General features: G+C 37.8%; 2 protein-coding genes across 3 annotated transcripts in view; one reads left to right on the forward strand and one right to left on the reverse strand.

The window, feature by feature from the left end:
* Positions 1-7836, forward strand: part of PAQR3 (progestin and adipoQ receptor family member 3) — a 28392-nt gene extending 20556 nt beyond the window's left edge. Inside the window, exon 8 of the mRNA XM_065878344.1 lies at positions 5696-7836. The gene's annotated coding sequence lies outside the window, so the exon portion shown is untranslated. The remainder of the gene's footprint in view (positions 1-5695) is intronic.
* The window catches only part of BMP2K (BMP2 inducible kinase), a 128887-nt gene continuing 105775 nt past the window's right edge, over positions 51-23162 (reverse strand). The window contains exons 15-16 of one of the 2 annotated variants that reach the window (XM_065878342.1): positions 20785-20895; positions 51-7140 (exon numbers count right to left, since the gene is read on the reverse strand). In XM_065878342.1, coding sequence (XP_065734414.1) covers positions 5723-7140; positions 20785-20895 — 1529 coding nt within the window. In that variant the 3' untranslated portion in view covers positions 51-5722. The remainder of the gene's footprint in view (positions 7141-20784; positions 20896-23162) is intronic. The other variant, XM_065878343.1, reaches the window with a different exon arrangement.

The raw sequence follows: 23162 nt of genomic DNA on the forward strand, positions 1-23162 counted from the left end.
TTTACCCCTGCCGAAGTGTGTGCGGTGAAGAATCAGCTCAGCTGTTAGGGGAGGGGCAGAAGCGTCTTTTACATGCATTTTCACAATAACTGTGTTTACACTGAAAAGAGCTACGGATGCTATTGGGTACTAACATCCCCTGAAATTCTCTACCGTAATTCCTTAGTAGGATAGCGGGAGAATGATGCAAAACTGAAACTACCTTTGAGAAAACATTTTTAGAAAGGAGAGGTAGCAACAGTGGGGGTCTCTTATGAACAGGGAAACGGCCATCCTTAAGAGGACAGGAATGATAGCCACCAAGGTCTAGTCATGCTCTGCAAACCCGGGATCAAAAACACTGCAGAACACACGTGTAAATTCAGTACTGCCAACTATCTAAAGCAAAAGTGAACTATCAATCACCTTTTTAAATGTGCAACAAATAAAACTTCAAAAGCTCATGCTTTCAACAGGAGAGTATTAACTGCATCTTTCTTACATATGATGCTGGAGCTGGACTTCCTTAAAAAGGGACGTGCTTACGCAAAATAAACAGCTCTAAAACTGCAGCATATATTCTTCTCGAAAGAAGTTAACTATAACTGAATTTGAACAGTGGCACATCCCACACTGTTCCTTTTAGATAACCTTTATTTTGCTCCTTTGTACCATTTATTAAAAAGAAACAAAGCCCTTATTTTTCCACATAACTTTAGGTAAATGTTACTACTTCCGAAAAAAAAAAAAGTTCATTTCTAACAAACAAATAAGTTGAATCTTTCCACAAGCCACCAATCTAAAACTCCAGTTTGTGGAATAATACGTAAGATAATATTGCAATCTTGATGCCAAACTTAGTCCATCAATCCAATAAACAAGTTTTCTCTTTAACATGCCAAAGCCTCTTTTCTGACATAATCAAGGACTACAGTATTTCATTTAAGAAAACTAAATATTTTTTAACAGTTAAAATGTCACCAGTTTTTAAAGAAAGAGTTTAAAAAATAAATTATATGTAATGCAAAAACTATGCCAACATTCAACATTCAAAAGGTACGTCAAAGTCTTACGTTTTTGCCATACCTTCATCATTGTAAGTATCAGTAATTGTAATCCCTGAACAAGTTGTGTTATTGTTTTTGTAGTATAAATGCTAGGTCAAAATGTGTTTGCTTACTTAAATCCAAAACTGTGAGCCCCTTAGAAGAGAGATCTAATCTTACGCATTTTTCTATTCCATTAGCTGCTGCATAATAATAGGTGCTTAGTGTCTGTGGTGTAAATGAAAGGACTGACTAGAAGTTTGCATCCAAAACTTTTAATAAGATGACAAATAATGAAAAACTCTGAAGTCACTGATTATAAAGAATATGCAATCCATTTGGGATTTATTGCATTTAAAGAAAGCAGATTATTAAAACAGTAGGTATGATAAATACAGTAAGAAAATAACTTTAAATTTCAAACAAAACAAAGTGAATGAGGGACAGGATTCAGTCAATAAGAATAAGCAATGTAAAGGCAATATAGTACTAAAATCAGTTAGTTAGTGCTTAATTAGATACAGGAAGAAAAAAAAAAGCAACTGATTCTGTCTCATAACAGTTTTCCAGCTGTACGTGAGGACTGAAGTTAACTTACTTTAGAAAGTATGTTTTCAACAATTAGAAATATAATAAAGATGTAAATCAGGTTTATTAAAAGTTAAAGTTATTTGCTTAGTGGTACATAAAAGGCTTCAGAAAATTCAAGTTTAACAAAAAATGGAAGTGTAATCAAAGAAAGTGCACTTAAAGCTGTTTGCCAGCAATTTAAAAGTAGCTTACTATTACTATTCTGCTTACTATTAGATGACTTTTCAATCACAAAAAGAGCATAGGAATAAAAACAATTCTCTTTTAAAAGTAGTACAATAAATTTTTAAATAAAAATAACCCCAAATGATGGCCGTTTGCATTTTCATCTGTCTACCTTATTCTTTTAGTGGCTTTTGTAAACCCTCACCAGGAGTGAACGTTCCTTTAGTAATGATTGTGGTTGCAATTCCATTTAAAATTTAAAAATTCACATTAACTCCACAGTAGAGAGGTGTAACATGTACAAGCATGTGTGCGTCTATATATTTACCCTAATATATAAACACCACTGTGTATAAGAGTTTTCAAATAAACTATCATTATGTTATTCTCACAGTAGATCTGTCAGCTCAACGTTGGACCTAAAATGATACGTAATTTTGCTAAAAAAAAAAGAAAAAAAAAAAAGGAAGAAAATGTTTACTGCACATTCTATATATATTAAAACAAATGTACCCAAACTCCTCAGAACTAGTGATACTAATACACGTGTACCTTCTAGCAATGCTGATATGAAGTACCACAACCTAAAATAAACCAAGCAGAGAGGCTGGATAGTAGGAAGACTACTCTGCCTGATGAACCCCAGAGTAGAGGAGGGGGCTCCACCTTAGTATTTCCCACCAGCAAGATGAGGACAGCAGTCTATCACTGTCAAACAATAAACAGGGTAGGATCAAAAGCTGCTTCTATCTACAATTCCAAATAATGTCATAACTGTGTCCACGTACACACGTACACACACACGTACGTACACACACACACACACACACACACACACACACAGGGATGGGGCGCGTCAGTGGAAGAATCACACTTTCCCGATGTATACTTCTGAATAAACATTCTAGTCAGTTAAGCCTCTCCTCCTCTGCCTAATATCTATACCAAGCAACTTTTGTGTCTTAGCAGATACATTCCTCAGTGCCATAAAAACTGATCTTTTTAACGCTAACATTTTGCTGAAGCGATAATATTAAAATAAGCAAATGGTCCACTTTTAAAAAGATGATTCAAAATCAATAAGCATTATTAAAGCTGTTAGGACAGAAATAACTTTGGCCTCAGACTTTTGCTAGCTTCATAATATTTTACTTCCCTTAGTGATGTTCAAGTATTACAGGTTTAGAGTTATGACTACTTTACATGCTAAAGAAGCACAGAAGACAACTGATTAATAGGAACATGATTTCTTTTCAACTTTCCTTCCTTAAGCAAGAATTGGACCATCCCACAACAGAGCCAAGCTTTTACTGAGTGCTGTGTACCAAGTATGTGTTAAGCTCTTTCACACGTCTTGTGAGCTTTATTCTCGTAATTCTCATAAGGGAATTACCTGGGCATCAGCTGTGTGGAGTGACTTACACCCTAACAGTAGTGGGAAAACATGATGGGAAATGGAAAGCAACCCTAATCCTGCACTCCTTGGGAAAATGCCTCTACTTCAACACAAAGGAATCTCCCCATTTCTCTCCCATTGGGTCCCCTATTAAGTCCTAAATGTCTCTTCTGAGCTATAATCTCAAGAGAAAAGTCACTGGGCTGTGCTATAATAAACATAAGAAGGTAAATATTTTAAACAGTGTCAAAGTGTTTCCTTAGGATTTATCCAGCATTATAAGCCAAAGTGTCTATCAGCATCTAAATCATTTAAAATTATTCAGTGTATTGAAAAACAACTGTAAGCAAGGCCTTGGTATCAGACAGACTCTAGGTATTTCATGTTTACATCCCAAGGAAACCATACTAGCTCATCTCTACGCCTTCTAAATTAAGAAACTCATGAGGTCTAGCAGAGACCAAGGCTAAGGACTAAAATAGTCAAAGAAGCATCCTGTGTATACATCAACCAACAGATTTCATTAAAAAACAGATTATGTTTGATACAAACCTACTGTAGTTCATGAATTTACTATGTGTAATCATCAACTCTTCACTTTTAACAGAAAGTATCACTCGAAGCTACTTTGTAAAGTTTTCAAGCACATCTACTTGAGCATTTGCATTAGCAGTATTAATCAACCTGAGAATCAGAAAAAAAAAAAAAAAAAAGGTGCAAACATAATATTTGCCTTTGGCACAAGGACAAGTAACTGGTGCGCTTGGGCTCTAAAAGTACAGCTTTTAAGCAGTAATGAATGTCATGCTTGGTCTGCCTCTGCTTCACTCTGATTCACATACTGCTTCCCCCTTTGTCCACAAAAGTTGTATCTGATTTAAAACATAAAAAAGAGAGAAGCAATAAAAAAATAGATGGTTTAGTTACATATACTTTGCTTCTTCCCAAATTTAGAACTGTGAAAAAACAGGCAAATAGCTCAACCCAACTGGGGCACTATAATTAAGAGATTCTATTAAGATTACTCATAAAATACATTTTAATTGGGCTCAAAGAGAGTTAACTTAAAATAGAGCAATCGAGGGGAGTGAGTGCCAGTTGAAAAGAGTTTTCACCCTTTTTTTGTAAATAGCTTTAATGGTTCTCGAAACCTCTAAATGTTAATTTGATAGGGAAGGACAGTTAATTATAACTTAAAATAGTTGGAGACACAGGAAGCACAGATACTCTATTCACATTAATTCATAGACGTGATTTCTATCTTATTAAACAACTTCTATAAAACCTCAAGTTTCTAATTAGGATTTGTGATGTTAAAAAAAAAAAAGGCAATTTGGTAGCTGGGTTCTTTTCACTAAAGACACAATCAGCTAACTAGCAGAGTGGAGATGCTAGCCCCTGGTCATCTGACACCTCACAGCCACTCTCAGATCTCGTGTTCCTAGTGCAGAGGTATTTGCGGCAGGATGCGCGAGTCCTGCCGGTAAGGCTTTGTGGGTTTCGCTGTTCTGTGCACTTTATTAAAACTACTCCACCCTCCAGACCTAACTCAGAAATTGCTGCTCATGACTTGGGGAATAGTTGGCGAAGGTGGTAATTTAATAAAGCACATTATTAAATGCAACATGATTTTACATTGTAAACGTCTCAAAAACTCAGGGTTTTAGCTACATATTTTTCCCTAAAATAAAATGTCTATATGACCCTTGTCCTCACTCCCAGTTTTTCCAATAATCTGCTTCACTAGGGACATGATAAATTTTGAGCAAGAAGCCATTCAAAACCAGAACATAAAGTGTTCCTGAAGTAGAGTGGTTTTTTCTTTGTATCATTTTTTTCTCTACATTTTTCCACCTGTCAGATATCTATCTTTAGTTTTTGTTCAAGGTGTCTACATAGATATTCCATATTAATGGCACTTGTTTTTTTAAATGAAAACAGTTTTAGGCACAATAGTCAGTGACCTCTGGCTCCGCTTTGTAGAGAAAGGTGTAAGGACTAAAATCTCTGCACTCTCCAGATAATAACTTTCTCATTCTTTATGAGAAGTGGATTTTTTTTTCCCCCAATGTGGAAATTAGAAGAGACCTTAAAAAAAAAAAAATCCACAAATGCAACTTGTGTATGTACAAACAACCTTAGTTTTAAACGCTGGATTCTGGAATGAGCCTCAGATACACACACAAAAGTGACATTCTGTTATAAAAATAAAGCTGCAGCTTTCCAGTCCCTTTTCGGGGACTACACGACTGGAAAGGGCCCACACGCTTTCCCTGGATTTCTGTGCCTTCACGTCTGCAGCTGAAACCCCAGGTTAGAGCTTGCCGTTTCACTCCCTTTGCTCCTGCGTGGAAGAGACGTGGAGTTGCTACCCTGTGCAGATACTTCCTTTTTCTATTTGGTTTATTTAAAAATCACCTATTCTGATTGACCTGTAAGAATGAATGATATAAAGAGCTATACAAATAAATTTTCTTTCAAATTCATAAAACTATTCATACTTTTTTCTTTGAAACAGGAGTTAATAACAAGAGTCAGAAGTTATCTACTGTTTAGAAGGAAACGGAGCAGCACCGAATGGGTCCAATTCGACTGGCTGGGCCTGTTGGGACTGATGTGAGGTGACGCTTTGCACCACGAGTTCTGTAAAGGGCACGGCACCAAAATCATCCATTTTCAACGCATCTGCCCCGGGGAACGACCCGTGGAGGGAATTCGGCCTGGGCCGCCCGGGCAGGACAGGGTTGTGGTCGGCACGGATGTCGCTCAGGCCCTGATGCGGGGGGTGCCACGGCAGGTCCGGAGGGTGGAACGGCTTGGCCCCAAAGGGGTCCAACAGACCCTCATCGGCTTGCAGGACGTGCCCTCTGTCCTTCCCGTCGGTCAGAGCAACGCTGATGTTCTCCTTGGAGTCCGAGATGGTCAGAAATTCATTGCTGCTCTGGGAGTCCCGGCGGCCCACCCTCTTGTGCCTGCGGGCCCTCTCTGGGGTGCGGTAGGCGGGCTTGGCCGGCTTTTTGGCACCGGTGGGCGTGCCGTGGTGCCGCTTCCCGTTACTCTTGGCCGCCTCCTGCTTCGTGCGCCTCTGGCGGGAGGACAGTTTCTGCAAGCTGCGCTGCTTGACTCTTTGCTGCTGACTGCCGGTTATCTCCTCAAAGGGCACCAGCCCAAAAACGTCCTCGTTGCTGTCGCTTTTACTTGCTGATGTGGGCAAGGGCTGGAACGGAGTGGAGCCAAATATATCCACACACTGCGGACGAGCGGGGAGCGCAGGCGCGTCGGGCACGGGCACCTTCCTGCTGAAGGGCGCCTTGGTGAAGACATCGAACTCCTCGGGCTCCAGCCCCACGGCGGGAAGCCGGCTCTCGGGGGAGGGGCCCTTCTCCGGCTCCCCTTGGCGGGGCTGTTGAGCACGCGCAGCAAAGAAGGGGACGGCGCCGAAGACATCAAACTCCGGTCTGGGAGTCCCCGCCCCGACGTCCGAGGGTAACTGGGTGGGCGTGAGGACTGCTGCACTAGGATCCTGGATCGCTCCGCTGCCAGATGTGTCTCTGTAGCCCGCGCTGGCGTCGCTATACTTGGCTTTGGCCTGCTCGTAATCCGAATCGGAGCTGTGTTTCTCTTCTTCTTCCTCATCTTCAGAATCCATAAGCAGAGGCCTGTGACCCAGATTTTCCGGCTCAGTATCGTCATCGTTAAAATCTCCTTGTTCTCCCTGAAGAACTTCTTCATCCTCTTGCTCTTCCTCTTCGCTGCTCTTAGGAGAAGGGGGATCTGATTCAAAATCACTCTCAGATTCATCATTCCCCTTTTGCAGTTGACCGTGTACTGATGAATTCTCTGAGGTTTTCCTTCCAGTCCGGTGGTCTTTAGACACTGGGCTTGCTTTTGTATTCTTGATAGGGTTTCCAGTGCTATTTTCTTGATTCATGGATGAATGTTCAACTTTCTTTTCAGGAGAACCTGCAAATTCAAAGAAAAATTATTATATTCCAATGCATTTCAAAAACCATTTGCAGTAAACATTATGTACTAACACAAAGCATTACAGATCACTCATGGCAGTTTCCTTAGAGGAAGATGTAAGGGCAGTTCTTTATCATCAGGCTTGAGGGGGGCGGGGATGCACCTGGCCTCATAGTCGGTGGTTAAGGTCCTTCAGTGCAGACAGACTTACTTGTCTCTCTACCCTACACACCACCTACTCACCATAGGTGCTCAATGACAGCTAAGTCTTACTTACAGTACCCAGAATAGGACTCTGAATACAGGACACAAGCACATTTTCTTCTTCCGCCTTCAAAATAAGATTATCCAGTCAGTTGCCCTGCTCAGACCCCATGTTCACCCAACAGCCTTCTGCTTATATTTCAACTCTGTTATGAAGTTTTCCCACAGAGATCAGCAAGCATGAATAGCTTATCTGCTTGGTTCTGTTTCGCTGTGTAATTTTTAAATTGGCATTCTGGTGTTTTTTTTGTAAACAAGTATCTTATGAGTTGGGTTAACATGAGTGCATCCCCACAGCCTGATCAAAACTAAGGACCAGCTACTGAACTGAGACGGTACCAAGGATATCTGCCTTCCCTAGATGCCACATCTTCCTTAAACTGTCGTACCTATACTAATAGACATTATATTAAGAGCATGCTACTTTAATAAAAATCTTAACTATCAGTATGTTCACTGTATGATAGGTAATAAAACTATCAAATACAGTGCTCTACAATTTCACTGTGTGATATACAGTAAAGACAAACAGTATGTCAGTGTACATGAAAACATAACAGCCCTCCCAATACACTGGTGTACTGAATTGATTTTCCAGAGGGAGGAAACAATTTGAATTGATCCAACCACATATCCATTTATCCCTTCCCCTCTAAGATCAGATGTTTTCAAAACAATTAGCTAGGGTTGGAAGCATAGTCTTTAGTCATGGAAACTAATTACACCTTATGACGGAAGGACCATTTCTTTTGCGTTATGAACAAAGCGGTCTCCATGGCACAGGACAGCTCTGAGTCATTTCCTTCTCTTTGAAAGTCAGCACTGTTGTCTTTCCCACCTCTCTGACTATTCCCTCTTGGTCATATTTGTAGAGACTTCTCTTTCACAAACATCTCCCTACACATGTAGGCTCCCCAGGGTTCTATCCTTGGCTGTCTTTCTCCCTCTGCATGCCCTGCCCTGGGTCCTAATTACTTGTATGTTAATCAGCGTTTACACAGTGATGAGTGGACCTCTGATTCTTACCATGAATACTCATCTATCCTATTCATCTGATACTTATTATAAATACGTATCTCCTACCATTACTTCAAACTCAGTAATTTCAAAAGAGATCATCTTTCCTCTTAAAATGTGTCCTCACCAGTCCCTCTAAATTAGTGAACAACACTTCCATCTACCTACCAAGTTCTGCAAACTAGCAGAAGTCTATAAATCATATTCCCTCTTCCCACCAAATAGTGTTTTTAAACTCTCTGGAATCGGGTCCCTCCTCTCCCTCTGCCAGCTGTCTATCCCATCCCCTCATCTTCATCCAGCAACTCCTTAGCCTCTAAACTTGCCTGTCTGCCTCCAGTCCCATACCCCTCAAACTGCTCCTTTACACTGTCACCAGAATAACCCTTCTGACACACTAATCACGTGGCTACTGCTGAAAACCCTTCAGCGTCTCTCTGAGGAAAAGGGGATCCACCACTGAGCCCTCAGGTGTAAACCATTTAGAAGTCAACAGAGGAACCTGCACAGCAAACAGGGAAGTGCCAGAGAGGAAGACCAAATGCAGGTGAGTGCAATATTGCCGAAGCCAAGAGAGGAGAGTTTCCGGGGGAGGGAGTAGACAACTGCGCAGGGTGACGCAAAGAAGTCCAATGAACTGATGACGGAAATGGCCACTGGCTCCGGTCAGCTCATGCAGGTTGTTGACAACCGTGAAGCGGGGAGTGGGGAGGAAATCTAGTGGGGCTGAGGAGTGAGGGGGAGAGAAGATGTGGAGATTTCTATCAGTTATACTTAACTACAAATATAATCTTCATCCATTATTCATCTGCCAGTTCCCTGAAACCAGCCAAGAGTTATATGCTGTATCTTTACATATTCATAATAAGCTTATCTTAAATCCTAACAGATTAAAATCAAATCAAATGCAGATTTTCATTTGACTTCTCCATACAGCATACTTCTGATATTAAAAACAAAGATTACTTTTAGATTAGCCAGAGCATTTATTTTCATGAATTTTTATCCAAAAGCAAAAAATGCGATGGCAAAGACTTGCAATCACCCCTGACTTTAGGACAGTCCCTCTAAGATACACGTTAACTTAGTACCTCCTCAGGTACTTACCCACCCACAGAGAGCCACATGGGCACCCCTCCTGCCTGCTCATGGACGCCTCCAGGAACATTCCAGTATGCTTCCTAAAGGGTCTTCTGCATAACGCCTATTCCCGTAACAAGAACCAAACAGTTCTGTGGTCTCAGGCGCATGAGTTTATGAAATGCTGCACTTTACAATGTACCCCTCACCACCACCACTCACCTGGAAAATGCTCATCGTACTAAAGGTGCTGACACATCGTACACAGAAGAATCGGAATGAATGAAGCCTAGGGTTCCCCAAATTTGCTTCACTACAAACACTTTTATTTGTTACATGTAACACCTATTAACCTTTATAAACAATTTTGCAAAAAGTACTTAGGGAGAATGCCCCTCTCCAATTTCCCTGGAAAATGTTCCATTTCTAGGGCACAGAGTTCTGTTCCTAGAAATCTTCTGGAACATTTAACATAGGACAAGAGTCCTTCACTTGACCTTTTCTTGGTATTCTTTTTTTTTTTTTTTTTTTTTTGCGGTACGCGGGCCTCTCACTGTTGTGGCCTCTCCCGTTGCGGAGCACAGGCTCCGGACGCGCAGGCTCAGCGGCCACGGCTCACGGGCCCAGCCGCTCCACGGCATGTGGGATCTTCCCGGACCGTGGCACGAACCCATGTCCTCTGCATCGGCAGGCGGACTCTCAACCACTGCGCCACCAGGGAAGCCCTCTTGGTATTCTTATATTAATCCTCGTCTTCTAAGTTAACTGTCTCCTTTACCCAAATGGTCAACAATGCTTTCCAGAACACATTTGTCACTTTCTACTCCCTACTCTGTCTGCCTTTTGTCAGCTTCTCAAAGTTGTATTAATACAGATATGTATTTCTTTGTTGTAAAGTGCTACACAGATCTGCTTTTTAAACTGTCAGCGTGGATATAAATTTGTAGGGTTTCACTTACCATTTTTAACGCATCTTTTACGGGTATCAACATAGTCCATTTAGTAATTCTGATAGAAACATAATAAAACATTGTATGTATAGCATTTAAGTATTTACCTCTAGGTTGTTTTACATCTAGGTTGTTTCTAGTTTTTCAGCATTTTAAACAGAACCATGATCATGCACTTTTTCTTTGAGAGGGGAAAGAAAACCCCTTTTTTAATCATAATTTATTGATTTACTGTTATTCCTTCCTTATGCAAAATCAATACAGAGCTAATCAAGTTAACCTAGTAACAATCTCTACTAAGACCACAGCTAAATCCTCTCTCTACTCTGCTCCCTCATACGTGAGGGAATACATGGTATTATGTTATGAGAGTATAATATGATAACAACAGGTTCTACTTTGTAGGACTGTTGTAAAGAAAGGACTTAAAGTAGTGCCTGACTCAAAAGCACTTGGTAAAGTTAACTGTCATCATCTCCAGAGCAAGGCCAAACTCAATTATCTCATACATCATACTCCAACTTCCTACCTGCTTTCTGGACCCAATGGTTGAAGATGGATCTAAATGAGAGAGAAGAATAGGGAGGGGGAAGAGAGGAGGGTGCAATTCTATGGCTAATTCATGAGAGCAGCTCAGGTCTACTTTACAACTGGCCAAAAATAAGCAGGCAAACAAATGTATATTTACACACCACAAGGGTGCATTGTGGATCCTGGAAACTAAATCTCTGATTTTTAAATAGCTATAGTTGAGAGCACAAAATTAGAAACTGAAAGGACCACTTTCAAAAAGAACATGAAAAGACACACGCAATGATCTATGCCATCTTTATGGTTTCAGATTACATCCCTGAAAAGTATGGGCAACCGGGGAAATTGCTGGTTGGTGTATACAGACTGGTTTTATTTCTTTTATTGCCGCCCCTTCATAAAACTAAAACAAGCAATCAAAAATATTTATCCAAATTCCTTTTTTCTCCCATATTCTCAGAACCTACCCACCCTGACCCTGCTTAAATGTTTCTCTACTTCTCCATCCTTCCACTCCTTCATAACCTAACATAGAATCAAGAGCAGCAAAGGGCCTCTCCGCCAGCATACTAAGAGCAGCTCAAATATTAAGCACCATGAAGCACAGTCTTAAGTACAAGTGGTTATCTCTCTGTAGCACCTCCTGCTGGGGAAAAGTTACGCTCCAAAGCTGCAAGTTACAACCATCCTGGATAAAGTCTCACTTTCTGTGACAACAGCCATCCACTTAATTTTCCTCTCTTCACTATGAAGCTATAAAAAACTGAGAAAGAAATGGAAATTAAAGGGGGGGAGGGATAAATGAGAGATTGGGGTCAACATATACTACTATATATAAAACAGATAACTAATAAGGACCTACTGTATAGCACAAGGAACCCTACTCAATACTCTATAATGACCTATATGGGAAAAGAATCTAATAAAGAGTGGATATATGTATATGTACAGCTGATTCACTTTGCTGTACAGCAGAAACTAACACAACATTGTAAATCAACTCTACTCCAATAAAAACTTTTTTTAATTATTTCAATATAGTCTAAGACTTTTAGTCCTGTTCCAAAGGCACAAGACTGTCAAAATAAGTATTACAAGTTAGAAAGTTGGTTACCAACTGTACAATGTACAGTGCTTTAAAATGGGACTTCATAGCTGAGTGCCATCAACTTTTAAAACCTATTTCTTTGGCTAAACATATTTCTGTCATTAAAAAAAATTCAGATATTCCTACTGTTTGCTCTTGGTGCTAGACTGCTTCTTCCAAGCCGTTAGAGCAAATATTACACATTTGGTTTACCATGAAATTTAAATCAGGATTATTTCACTGCTTAAGTTAATTTCCCAAAAGTATAGCCTAAATATGTTGCCTTATAATTCAATATATCCCAAATCCTAATAATCCCTATATCTACTGAGATTTGTATTATTAACATAAAAATGGCTGGTTTTCAGGTAGGTAGAAGGGGAGCTGTAATATTTACAATAAGCACCAGGAACATGTATTTAAAGCATAAACAAATGTCTAGAATGTGCCCAGGATCATACCTCAGTTGCATTGTTCTCCATTAAATGATATTGGTAAAACCCTGTAAAATTTCATATATTGACCAATCTTTATTTTTGGCTCTAAGTAGGGCATTCTTCTTTCCTTAAACTAAATACAGTAGAATGATATTTTGATGGCTTCTAGTCAGGATAGTTTTATTTCTGTTTTGTGCCTTGGAACTACAAACTGTAAAAATTTCAGCTTTTTGAGTAATCCTCATCTTTTGAGGTTGGGTTTGATTGCAGGAAATAGCCAAAATCGAATCAGAGCCAAACCCCGAGAATAAGGTGAGTGACTAAGACAATGCAGATTTGGGTAAACTATTAAGAACAGCGATGATGTTATGAAGTCTTAAATTCTCGTGTGGCATATAAATTCCTCTCTCGAGAACGAGTACTTATTTACACACACAGATTCTGCGTATTCTCACTGCTTTATGGCTTAATATACCTCAGATATAGAATTTCAAGATAGCAGTTCAAAGCTAACAAAGTAGTGCTTCAATTATTCAGTACCATCCATAAAATAACAAGCATTTCCTAAATAAGTGAAATACCAAATTAACCACTTGGTAACTGTCTATATCAAAATATATAGTATACTTCCCTTACTTCATCAAAGTGTCCTTTGATGACCTGTGTTCTCATTTGGAGTCAGGTATTACCCAGTGTCTCAGTTTCCTCGGCTGTAAAGTAGGGACACGGCAATTATATCTGCCTCAGAGAAATGCAGCGGGGATTAAAGTGAGGATTCAGGTAAAGTGCTTGTAACAGTGCTGGCACATTGTAGGTACTCAGTCAAGGGCTATATTATTGCTATTGCCAATGTATTATACCATCATTTCATGATTATTTGTGGAGTACCTACTATACATTTCTAATGGTACTGAGAAATGAATCAGAGAAGATAGTAACTAATATTGTCCTGAGTGAAATGCAGTGCCAAGGGGTTTTCATACATTCTCTCTTAACTCCCCACCATTTAGGCTCCCATACAACATTAGGGTGAAAACGTCCTGTAAGGTTTGCTACGATCTTTCCCCTTCAGTCTTATTAAACCACATCTTCAAAAATGTTCCCCTTGCTTTCCATGGCAGAGCACTATCATGATGGCTTCCTACCACTTCAAAATAACGCAGTGTTACCGACCAATGCTCATCCCCTGGCTTTCTGGTTTCTCTTCTCATTTCTTTCTTTCAGTGACCTTAATCCTGTTTCATAGTTTCAACTATATCTTGAAAGCAAACAACAAGAAGAGATTTTTAAAGACCTAGTCCAATCTCTTTATATACATAAATAATTTGAAACTAGGGAAAAGCTGAATGACTTGTCCAAGTTTAAGGCCATAGTGACTTCTTTGCTGATGACACTAGTTTTAAAACTCTCATCTGTAAATTCTACAATTAAACTACCCGTAGAATATCATCACCAGCAAACATTCAGTAGAGCTCAGCACCAACCCCCTGCAAAATACCACAGACTTGTCGTGTGTTCCTTTTGTATCCTGCCTGAAAATTTTAAAAAACTAAAACAAAAAACTAATAGAATGAGCACAGTATTGTTTCTATTTCAGTAAACAGTGTTTTGTTGAACGGCACGATAAATACTTTAACCCTGTAGGGTTAAGTTCTGGAAATACCATAAGGCTTTATCAACAAATGAAAGCATATACAACTTTACAAAATCCACAGAAGATAAACATCCAAAAAAGCCTCAGTTTCCTCATCTGTAAAACAAGGACAATAATGGAACTTACCTGATAGAGCTGAACATTAATAAAATTCATCTTATCTAGTGAAAGCTCATTAACTATTAGGGTGTGTGAGAGAGAGAAAATTTATATGAGATTTTACCGAAGTATACTTTGATAATGAAGTCATTCATCAAAGTATTGTACGGGGCATACAAAGATACGACAATTCCTGACTTCGAGAAACTTATCATTCGCTTTAACAGTTGTGAAAACCATGTACTAATCCTGATTCTAGTGATCTGGAAAATGACTGACAGAGGTATAAACAACTGGGAGGCTCTGAAGAACAAGCTTATCCAACCAAATGAATTTAAGAACATGAATCCACCAAATGAAGAACCTAAGAACATGAATTCATCTATTCCAAGCTCGAGTTTTCATAAAAAGCTATTTCTAGATGTTAAAAGTTCAAAGACATCATAGTCTTACACAGTCCAAAAGATGACTCCAAACTCAAAAGCTAAAATTTGTCATCAATTTTCAGAGACTTTCATATACTTAGTATTCTTTTAAACAAATACTTTGTGAAAAGAATGAGATCCTGGGTAATGCCACACTATTTGAAATAAATACTGCAAATGTGTTCTTAAACCACATAAATGAACCTTTATAAACTATACCAAAAAATACAAAATATTTAGAATACATCCAAAACAATGTGGGGGGAGGGGCATATTTGCATCATACTCTGCATATTACCATTCTTCTAATCAGGTTTCCATCTTTTAAAGGACAGTTCTTTTAGTTATAAAACAGGTGGTACATTTTTAATCACATAAGAAGCTTCCAGTTTCAAGAAAATTTTGTTTTGATGTTCTTTTCCTTGCTATCGGATTATAGAGGATGAATGGCTTGAAACTGCTATTGTAATTACATGCCTTCTGTTGTCTCATCGTTCGGGGTATAAGGGAGGGGATGTAAGACTTTCAAGCTCACTTTGAATTGGAAGCATACTGCCTGCCATCATTTCTCAGCAATTTACCATGCCAGACCCAAGGATTACTGGATTAGAAGGTTTTATCAAAATCTGTACGATTTCTCTCAGGACAGGCCAAGCGACAAGGCAGTATTTGCCACTCTGATTAAAAATGTCATAAAACTGACATTTCTATCACGTCACTCATATTATTGTAGGTTTTCATTCAAAACAAGTCCCTTGATACTTGAGGAATCAAGGTGACGGAGGAGTTGGACGTGGAGCTCACGTCGTCCCACAAATACATCAAAAACACATGTACAAGTGGAACAATTCACACAGAACATCCACTGAACACTGGTAAAACAAGTCATTTAACACTTTTGTTTTGCGACTGTTTATAGAACAGTTTAGCATCAGACAGAGCTGGATTCCTGCTTATAAACTATCTTACCTTAAGCCAGTCACTGATCCTGCTCTGAGACTGTTTCCACTGTACGTGTACAGTAGGATTCAATAAGGTAACCATTCAATTCAATAAGGTAACTATTCAATTCAGTAAGGTAACCATTATTACTGACATTCTGGAAGAGGAAAATTCTTGATCTTCAAGAATTACTAGAATCTAGGAAGTTATAAACAGTACACTCATCATGGCTTATAAAATGACCCAGCAATTGGACTGACAATCTGTAATAATTTATGTTCCAACAAGTATTCGTTATATATGATGTGACCTTCCCAGCCCTAAATTCAATTTAACTCCCTGTGAGATAATGAGACCCATGAGGTAGGTCTGGGGTTGGGGAGAGCAAGGGAAGTTCACCAAACCTAATTAAAAATGAAATGCAATACAAGAAATCTAAAACTTCAGTGACGAAATTCTTCAAATACTATATGTTTCAGAATTTGAGAGTGTTTATTAAAATTAGGTTGTCCACGCTGTAATTCAACTAACCGTAACACGATGCCTCGGGGAGAAGGAAGGCTGGGTGCGTTTCAGGACTGGGAACGAGCACCGTACGTTTAACAGGACGTTTGTGTGTACACTGTACTGAACAGTGGGAGTTAATGCTTTAATAAAAATAGAAACGGCACTGTTAAAACAGTTCTTGGTGGGGAACAGCTTCATAGACAGGTTCTACACTTCATTAAAAGATGTAATTCGGTAGTTAGCTTATTATTACTGGAACTCTGTACTACTACTACAAGCTAGACGGCAGCTTCAAAACTTATTTAACACTAAGATTTTGGAATTTAGTGGTAAGTAGTAAAACTACTATTTAATAACACTACCTACAAAAGCCACAATAGCGACCAACACTGAGGATGTCCGTGTGTTGTATAACATGCTCTCATTTAATCCTTTCAACAATCTCATCAACTAGCTAATATTATCCCCAATTTAAGATACAGAAACCCTCTAAGAAATCAGGCAACACCCGGGATCACATGGTTAATCTGGGACAGAACGAAGATTCATACCCAGGGCTTTATCATTCTAAAGTCAATGTTCTTTACTGACACACCACACTACTAATATCAGCTTAGTGACCTGACATAAAAGGTATATAATTCCATTATAATTAAGATATCAGCTTATGGAATAAGATATTCCCTTTCTATACAGCACCAAACAGATTCTTGATATAATTATTTGATTTCTGGGTAAAAGAATAATTACAAAATTTAATCTTTCCCATAAAGAAATGTTTAAAGCTAAGAAGAAGGGAAGCTAGATTTGATTCATTTGAAGACATGGTCTACCAAAATGTTACCTTCAGCTAAGCTTCTTAAGAAGTCCAAAAGTGATTTGCCCTTTCATAAGCCAAGGCAACAAACAGGCATCCATATAGACAAACTAAGGCTGCTGACTGTACCAGATCTGCCGTACACGCAGCTAACAAGGAGAAGAAACAGGTATTTTCGCCTCTAAATAGTAGAGGCTATGGGACCTAGGGTTAGGGGCATAGAGTGTAGCCATTCCTCTAGTAAAAGCCCCCTATCCCTTTTTTTGAAGCTAGAATACAATGAGGCAGGACCTTGAAGATTCACAAGGAAAAATTATGTCCAACAAAGAATTATTTACCCAGCCAAATTATCAGTCAAGTGTCAGGTTAGGCAAAAAAGGCAGCAAAGTTTAAAAGTTTTCCTCCCGTGCATGTATATTTTCTCAAGAAATTTCTAGAGGAGTTGCTCTACTAACCAAGAAAGAGGAAGAGAGGAGATCCAAGAATTCCCAGGAGGATCGACGGGCAAAGGAAAATACTAGGATGATAAGTGCGTGGCAGGCACAGGAAGCAACCAACTCAGGCTGCGGAGCTCCGCCAGAGACATTATCAAGTAAAAATGAAAATGACAGCCACCTTAAATTGGGAGGAAATTTACATTTCCAAATGGAGATGAATCAATGACAGGGTACAGAAAAAAACAGGGAACAAACCACAGTCATTTTTATACACATCATTATAATTAACTCCAGGAAAAATAAAACCTTATAGAAGGAAATGTAAAAATGGTATACTGGACCTCAGTGACAAATACTTACATATGCATAAAATGTACACACTGAACAACATGGACAACCAACAGCTGTGTCAAAACTGTACTGGAAATTAGCGAAAGGACAGGTGCACGTGACTGCGGCTGGGAGCTAACAGTGTAATTAATCTAAATCATCATTTTCCAAAATACGAAGTCTGTACACATCATCTAAAATTGAAAAAACAAGTAAGAAGTAAGAATTTCTTATTTCTTAATAGTAAGAAGAATAGAAGAATAGAAGAATATGCATGACATATTACAATGCCAGAAGTGAAAAATTATCTCCAGGGAGTCTGAACAGGGAAAGGGTATAGGGAGGGAGCAAGCAGAGAAGTGACTTCTTTTCGTTATAAACCTTGTTAAATCCAACTTTTTAAAGTAGATACACATGTTATTTTAACTTTAAAATGTAGCTTAAAAATAATTTTATAAAATTATGATAAACTGAAGAAAAGCAAAGTAAAAACTAATTCATTATAATTTCAAAGTTAAGATTAAAAGCTTTAACAGAAATTTTTCTTTCAAAATAAAAAGAACACAATTCCTAATAAAACCAGTGCAAGGAACACTAGATTTAAGACAGTGTGTCTCCTTAAATGCACTTTGCCACTACAATTCTTATAGCATTCTGCCTCATGACTGAACTCATTTTATTCTCAACTAGCATTCTCTATATGGTTTACCTAAAATTAAATTATGTTCAGAATTGTCAACTCTCAGATTCAAGTCAGATGGCTTATCACATATACATACCACCCTGTATTGCATACACACACATACTTAGAAGTAGTTTCTTGCCTTTCTTCTGTCCTAGTCCTATAAATCTCCAGATGCTCACAATGCCACGTGGAATATATTTTCAATGGGTAGAATTCCTTTTTCTTTTTCCAATTTCTTCATAAAGCTTATGAGGAGGTTTTTTGCTTCAGAGATTCAGTTATTTTACTCTTAGAGGAAAATGAATGCCTTCAAATACTTTATTGTTACCTAAAAATTATTTATAACAAAGTATTTCTAATCTTGATAATGAATAGGTCAGTGGCAGTAAGTTATTTTCAGATTTTTTAATTTTGATTATGTATTTTGAATCTGATAAAAATAAATTAACAAAGCTAATATAGCAACGTGATTGCCTTCTCTCTGGAGGCACATTTCTCTTATGACCATTCCCTCCTTTATTCTAGTCTATGTACTCAATTTTTCATAACCAAACCATTCCAATGTTCTTATTAACACTAAATCTAAAAGTATTTTTTGGAGCAGTAGCATTTATATCAAAGGGCATTTTTTATGGTCATTGTCCTAACACCAAGGGGTATGAATTTTTAGGAATAGTCATAATTTTTTCATACAGCCAATGAATATTAATAGGTACTTACTGGGTTGGCTACCGGGAAGGATTCAAAGACAGAAAATTCATGTTTTCAACCCTCAGCAAGCTTAAAATCTAATAGAGAAGTTAAATACCCAAAGGAAAAAGAAAAACAAAATAGCAACAGCAGCAATCAAGCTCAAATCTGTGAGCATTATTTCTAACTACAGAAATCCTAGGCCAACCCCAAAATAAGGGTGCCCAAGGAAAGGGCAAATCACTGAGGCTTACTCTAGTTCCTGATTCTCCTATTCATTTCCCCAGGGTTCTTTCAGAAGCTATTAAAGAACAGACAAGAAGTTGCATAGATATGTACAAACCTGAAGGGGATTATGTAATTCCTTCCAGAGTATGAAAAAGAGCTAGTACTGAAACTGCTTTCTGCCACAAATAGATCACTATCTGAAGTCAGTGAGTACCATGTCCTTGAGAATTTATAAAGACCATTTGAGCTATTATTTAAAACAAAAGAACAAAAAAACAGTAACAGTTTTTGACCTAGGGTACTGGGGGTGTGAGGGAGTGCATCTATACATATTAAGTAAACTGACACAGTAAATTGTCTTCCCCAGTTAATGATTTCATATCATTCATGAAAAAGATAATCTGAAGGAAGCTAACAGAAAATGACAAAAATATGGATTGCTTATTCAATAAACGGCAAAGAGTAAAAATATGGAACATCAAAGTATATAGGAACACTCTTAGTTACTGTACTGTTCTGGATAACCAAATCTGAATGTTGAAAGGCTATAACATTGCTTCAGTGTATTATCAGAAATCCTGAACACCTATTTCTTATTTTGGCTTTACATTCACAATGCTTTTCTTTTGTTATTGTTCTCCCTTGTATGAAGTTCTTTTAAATGGTAGTGATGATGTCACATATTTTACTTGCCTGAGTGAGAAATAAACGAAACAGAACCAAAGAACATAGCTGACAATTACCTTGAATATATTAAACAAAACCTTTACCTTCTAGTAAAGCACAATTTCTTCCAATGCATTTCCCTTTTCTAAGATTAAACTCAGTTTTTCCACTCTAACTATACAAACACAAAAATCCATTTATGCCCAAGTGGGATCCTATTCCATCCTAGTATCTTCGACAGCATTAACTAGGTAATTACTTTGAAAATATTATCACAAATATTCTTAAATGGTGAATAATTAAATTCTGGATTGAAATCAAAGCAAGGAGTAAGAAGAAAATAGGTACTTTGTCACAAGTTGTAACAAAGTCACTAATACTTTTTAAACACAGCTACAAGACAGCATGTATAAACTAGGAAAACAGGATTTTTAAGCAAAAGCTAAGAATAAAAATGTCTATAAATGTATTTTAAGTATACAAAAGTGAGAGATATTTTCATGCATGAAATTTTTCAATACTATCCAATAGTCGAGGTAGAAAGAACCAGTTATGGTTCTACTACGCAAATCAGCATTTTTCTGTGTTTGCAAAAGGCACAAATTGAGTGACCCAATGGAAAGAACATTAGGAAAACTAGGATGGCTAGAGGTTAAAATAATTTTCTGTTCTATTTGCTGTAACTAAAACCTGATTCCTACTTTGGCTTTATAATAAGGGTTTTTGCCCTTGTTACTCTTATTGTTCTTGTGTGTATTTTTTATTGATAGTCATGATGTTACATATGTAACTTGCCTGAGTGAGAAATGAAAGGAACAGAACCAAAAGGATCTTCTGGAGGATGGTTATGTGGAGCAGAAAGTGGCTCTACATTCTTATCTGAGGATGCTCTCTCCTCGAGCCTGTCTGCAAAAATAAGATGAAACAAAACAAAAAATAAAATAAAAACAAAACGATCTTTAAATTTAAAAGTGGCATACAGTATAAATAAAAGTGAAAATTAAACAAAGCCTTCCTGAAAAATATGAGATTCAAAGTTCATCTGTTTAAGTATTAGTGGGTAGTCCTGAGTTTAATACATATTTGTTGCTACAAAGGCAAGTTTAACAATGTAATCACAGTGCTAGATTTCACTAAATACAATTAACCTAATAACTTAATTTGGTTTGTTTAAATACCAGTTGTCTTTAACTTGTGACATATTGGATCTGAAGTTAAACCCAGATTATTAAACAGAGACATATTTGGCAAACTTTCTCTGAAAGCACATATGGAAAAAATATTGCAAATGGTCATTCATTCATAAAATAGGTAAATCCGATTTCTCAATAGCAATAAAAAGTAATTCACTATATGTTACTTCATTTTATGTTATTGTTCATTTCTCATATTACTTGGTTAAACCATTCTCATACATACAAATGCAAAGATATAGATATTTCTCTACTAAATTAAAAGTCTTAACAACAGAATTCATTTTTTCATTCAACAAATAGTTGAGCATCTAGTATGTGCCAGGCACTGTTCTAGACAATGGGCATGCAATAGCAAACAAAAAGAGGACTCCTGCCCTCATGGAGTTTATATGCTGGCATGGAAAAACGACTGATAAGCAACAAGCATGAGAAATAGAGACTGTTAAAAGCTAGAGAGAAAAATGTAGAGCAGGGTAAAAGGAATTAAGGGTGCAGACACAGGTTGCAGTAATAAACAGAGTGAAATAGAGTGATTCTAACAGGTACCAGGTGAGAAAAGACTCCAAGGAGGCAGGAGTAGATACCTGGGGAAGAACACACCAGGCAGAGGAAGCGCTAGAGCAAAGGCTCGAGGGTGGGAGCAGGTCTGGTATGTCTGAAGAAGATTTAATGTATCCTAATTCCCTAGTAGTGATTATTTTTCCCTGCTCTTAAACTCTGCACATCGCAGGCACTTTATCAGTTGAGAACTTCTGGATTTTTATAAAATGCCTATCCTCTGATTCTTGGTAATCAAACATATGCTATTAGGGACCCATTTTGCCCTTACAGATATTTTAAACATTCCCAGGACTATACTTTTCATGTTTAAGGAATTCTATGGGTAAACTATGCTAGTTTCATTTGAGTCCTAAGGGATGGCAGGATGGGGAGGGAGAATCCAAATAGAATTAGAATTCTTTAAAAATGACTCGTGACTGTAGAGTGAAACAAAAAGCCCCAAGTTAAAGCAGCAATCTCCTAGGACAGTGCTTCTCAAATTTAATGTGCATTCTAATCACCTGGGAGTTGTTAAAATGCAGATTCTGACTGGATGGTTCTGCAATGGATCCTGAAATTCTGCAGTTCAAGAGGCTTCCAGATGACATGATACTGCTGGTCCAGGGAGCACAAGCTTGAGAAGGCAAGGCCCTAGAGTCTACAATATCCTGAAAATACTCAATTATTGCTATGGACAACTGATTCTTTAAACACCTTTATGATATAATTATGAGCTTTTATGGCTAAAACTAATTCTGCAATATCCACACGAAATTTTAGGTTGTTTAAATTTTTACTTAAGATTTTGTTTGAAGCACTAGTTAATATTTTAAGGCAACACATCTGACAACTGATTTATGCACAAATAAAATTTCCAAAACTTAAGAGGTTATTTTCAAATCCAATACAGAAATGGATAACAATGAATATTTATTTTAGATGTTCTTTTTCAAGGTGTTCACTGCATACTTAATTCAGGAAATCAGTAACAAATGCTGATTGTACTATGAAAAAAAGCTTCTTCATATTTTCTTGTCCAACACTTGTAAAGAAGTTACTTTCATAGCAACTTTCTGAAAAAATAAGGCTGGAGAACACCTTATATAACCAAGGGTGTCTTTAATTTATTGTGGTGGGAAGCCACAATCAAACTTTAAGGAGAGGCCTAAGATTCACTGAATCACAGAGGATACCTGTGGGTTACCAATTTTATCAGGCCCTGATAAAATTATACTTATATATATATATATATATATATATATATATATATATATTTGCACGTAAGTATATAGTTTATAGGTACTTAGGTCAAAATCAGGACCAGATTTCCTTCCTAAACCATCTGCATCATAATTGCCAGGACTCCCGTATAAAATGTATTTATACTCCTGTATAAAACCTGGGTCCTATCACAGACCTAATGAATCAGATTATCTG

The sequence above is a fragment of the Phocoena phocoena genome, chromosome 5, assembly GCF_963924675.1.
Source record: "Phocoena phocoena chromosome 5, mPhoPho1.1, whole genome shotgun sequence".
NCBI classification, from domain to species: Eukaryota; Metazoa; Chordata; class Mammalia; order Artiodactyla; family Phocoenidae; genus Phocoena; species Phocoena phocoena.